Genomic DNA, 4115 nt, shown 5'->3' on the forward strand with positions numbered 1-4115 from the left:
GCCCTCAAGACGTGGTTGTTCCAGCTAGCGGGACTGGCCTAAGGGATTTTATAGGGGTTTTAAATTACTTTTAATTGGACATATTTAAATATTTCGTTTTAATTAAATTTTTAATTAGGCATAATATGTATATATGTTAGTATTTTATCGAATTTGTCAGCCGCCCTGAGTCCGTAAGGAGAAGGGCGGGATATAAATGGAATTAATAAAATAAAATAAATAAATAAATAAATTTACTGGCCTCCCATGGGTGCCCCTGGAAAGTGAGTATACTAAGATATTAATATTTATAATGTATGGATATGTGAGTGTGACAGGAGTGTGGCTCTAGTCCTCTCCACCTTGGATTCTGTCCACCAACTGCTGGTATTTCTCCCTTGCTGCTACAAGAAAACAGAAGAGACCCATCCTTGCGCTCAATGGAGAAAAGTTTTCTAATTCAGTGAATGGCGTTTTTTTTTAATTAATTTTCATTAATTTATAGTATACTTCTTTTAAGAGAGGAGGAAGAAGGACAAGAGTCCATTGAATGTTTTCTCATCTTTTAAAATACACGATGTTATACTCTCTGAGCATCATCTCTAAAAGATGTGTGAAAGAGCTTCTGTGAAAAAGAGATTTCATCATCTGAAGATACAGAAACACAAGCTCTCAAATTTTTCAAATGAGGCTTCGGACTTTTAAAAATAGCTTCAGTGTCACGCAAAGACAGAGATGTTAATACAAACAAGTATAGTCTCTCTGAGACACAAAAGCTTTATTCTAGTGACCTTTCTAGATGGAGAAGAAAATGGAGGTAGTGACAGATTTTATCTTCCTGGGCTCCAAGATCACCACAGATGGGGACTGCAGCCAAGAAATTAAAAGACACTTGCTCCTGGGGAGGAAAGCTATGGCAAATCTAGACAGCATACTAAAAAGCAGAGATGTCACCCTGCCAAGAAAAGTGCGTATAGTCAAGGCCATGGTTTCCCAGTTGCAATGTATGGCTGTGAAAGTTGGACCATAAGAAAGGCTGAGCGCCAAAGAATTGAGGCCTTTGAACTATGGTGCTGGAGAAGACTCCTGCGAGTCCCCTGGACTGCAAGGCGATCAAACCGGTCAGTCCTAGAGGAGATGAACCCTGACTGCTCTTTAGAAGGCCAGATCCTGAAGTTGAAACTCAAGTACTTTGGCCACCTAATGAGAAGGAAGGACTCACTGGAGAAGAGCCTAATGCTGGGAAAGATGGAGGGCAATAGAAGAAGGGGACGACAGAGAAGGAAGTGGCTGGATGGAGTCACTGAAGTAGTAGGCGTGAGCTTAAATGGACTCCAGAAGATGGTAGGGGACAGGAAGGCCTGGAGAAACGTTGTCCATGGGGTCGCGATGGGTCGGACACGACTTCGCAACTAAAAACAACAAAATTCATTTTATTGAGGCTAATTTGGCAAAAAATGCATTGACTGAACCACAAAATATTTACATATTTACCCACCTTTAAGATCCAGTTCATATACAATACAAAAGGAATCTCTTGCGGATGCCAGGATTTTGTGCGCCTCTCTGTTAAATTTTGGCTAAGTTCATGCAAGGTATTCATCATACTAAATTATGTAGTTTTGCTTAGCTGTGGTTTATTGAATAAATCACAGTTTACGGTGACTCAGTCATAATAACCATAATGCCACTGTGCTAACCTAATGTGAAACATAATTGTGACTTGGCACAATAAGTGAATTAAGGGATAACAGTATTGTGATTGGTTTGAGCTATACAAGGGATGAACGCAGCCATTCTGTAAATAGTGTTTTATGGTTTAGATCAGTGCTTGTGTTGGTCCAAACAAGATTTCTGCTTTAACCTTGTTCTTCTCAATCAGATAAACGCCAAAGAACGGAATATTAGATCATTTATTTTGACAGGAATCCCAAACAATAACTTACAGTTAAGAAGAGTTCTTCTGCTGAACATATCATGACCTTCTCCATTCTTTTGGGTGAAAGACTGAAGGTGAACTCACCCCATGGCTCTTATGGGACACATCACCTCGTGTCTTTCTTCACAAAGACCTCTTTTACAAACTGGCACGTAGCCAGGATATCCTGTGATGAACTTAGTAGCCCCTCCTACTGACTTGTTAATATGGGATTCACTGAATAGCTAAAACTCTCTTAAGGAGACAGCGCTTAACCCTATAAATGCCAAACATTCTAACATACAGATCTATATGCTCTGGTCAGGGTTACATTGATCCAGCACAGTGCTTCTGAACCTTGGATGCTTGAAGATGTGTGGACTGCAACTCCCAGAATTCCATAGCCAGCCATGCTGGCTGTGGAATTCTGGGAGTTAAAGTCCATACATCTGCAAGCATCCAAGGTTCAGAAGCACTGTTTTAGATGATACATGAACCAGTCTATTAAATCAGTTCCACCTTCAAGTCAGGCTCATGTGTTTGGCATCATGTGGGGAAGGTTTGGCATTGCCTTTTTCCTGAATGTCTTTTAATTTCGCATTTTTTTCCTCCCGGCTTGGATTTTCCCCAACCAACTACTACTTAATATTGATCTGTTTAGCTTCTGAAACGGATCTCAAAAGCTACCAGCCAACAGTGCTTTTGATGTCCCAGATTTAACCTTATGTGAATTTCAGTACTTGATCCACACCTCGAGTACTGACATGATAAATGATATCTGTCTGGCAATTAGTTTTGATTATGAGTTAGATCAGGGGTCTTCAAACTTGGCCTTTTTATGACTTGTGGATTTCAACTCCCAGAATTCCTCAGCCAGGCACGCTGACTGAGGAATTCTGGGAGTTGAAGTCCACAAGTGATAAAAGGGCCAAGTTTGAAGACTCCTGGAGTTACATGTATTTCAGCTTGTACCTTTAACAAATTAAAAAGACTAGGTGTGGGTCTCTTTTGCTTGACACCCCCAACAGTAGTTTCTGTTCCTGTTTTAGCAAATAACTGCTTGGTGAACAATTGCCTATTTCTTTTTATTAGATTGCTAAACATTTCCCATTACTTTTCCTCTCTGAAAATATATTTAAATTTCCATAAACATATATCACATCACAGCTTTACTCTGGTTCAAAAGCACACTTCAAAAAAAGAGAGAGAAACTTACATCCTTTCCATTTTTCCCCTTGGGGGGAGAAGCAGACCTTGGTGATATTGTTATTTTTAGTTTTGTTATGGAACTGGGAACAGGCGAGGAATTCTGGCCAAGAAGAATTGACCATTGCAAGGACTGGTTCACATCCTTTCTTTGCAGCCTCACAAAATGATCTACAAGGCAGAAGTCCACGACTACAAAGGAAAAGAAAATAAAAGGTTATGTGTCTTTTGATACCTACATTTGTTTTAACTTTTAAACATGACAGAAGTATATAATTTTTAGTTTGGAGTTTCTCAACTTTGGCAACCTTAAGATATGTGGGCTTCAACTTCTAGAATTCCTCAGCCACACATCTTAAAATTATTATTATTATTCCATTCCTCCCTATACGCCACCTACATAATGCTAGACCAGGGGTAGGCAACCTTGGCTCTTTTATGACTCGTGGACTTCAACTCCCAGAATTCCTGAGCCAGCATGGCTCAGCTTGGAAACTCTCCCTTTCCCCTCAGCATGGCTGCCTCAGGAATTCTGGGAGTTGAAGTCCACGAGTCATAAAAGAGCCAAGGTTGCCTACCTCTGTGCTAGACCATTCACATACTAATGTTAAAAAAATGCAACTAAAGACAACAATAAAGGCAACAAACGAAAGCCTGAATATAACTGCACATCAGGGAAGGATAATAAAATCCCTCTTTACCTTGGAGATAAACAGTATTTTTTTTTTTTTCTATAAAATTTTTTATTGTTTTTATCATAAAAAAAAGAAATACATCACAGATATTACACAATGTTATATCCCATCCCCCCACCCCCCCGGACTTCCCAAACCAACCTAGGCTAATATTCAAATACAAGTACACAAATATTAATATCTCTAACTCCAACGTCTAAACTTAAACAATCCATCTCCTCCGTATTAATAAAAATTATTCATTTAGTTAGTTCTTCAAATATCCAAAATCTTTACCATTTCAGCAAGATAGTTTAACACCATCCCTTACTTATACA

At 39.2% G+C, this 4115-nt stretch overlaps 1 protein-coding gene across 1 annotated transcript in view; it reads right to left on the bottom strand.

The window, feature by feature from the left end:
- The window catches only part of CORIN (corin, serine peptidase), an 85831-nt gene that overhangs the window by 59060 nt on the left and 22656 nt on the right, over nucleotides 1–4115 (bottom strand). The window contains 1 exon segment of the mRNA XM_029285094.1: nucleotides 3114–3295. Coding sequence (XP_029140927.1) covers nucleotides 3114–3295 — 182 coding nt within the window.

Source organism: Protobothrops mucrosquamatus, unplaced genomic scaffold, assembly GCF_001527695.2.
Source record: "Protobothrops mucrosquamatus isolate PMUCROS unplaced genomic scaffold, P.Mucros_1.0 scaffold1268, whole genome shotgun sequence".
Lineage (NCBI taxonomy): Eukaryota > Metazoa > Chordata > Lepidosauria > Squamata > Viperidae > Protobothrops > Protobothrops mucrosquamatus.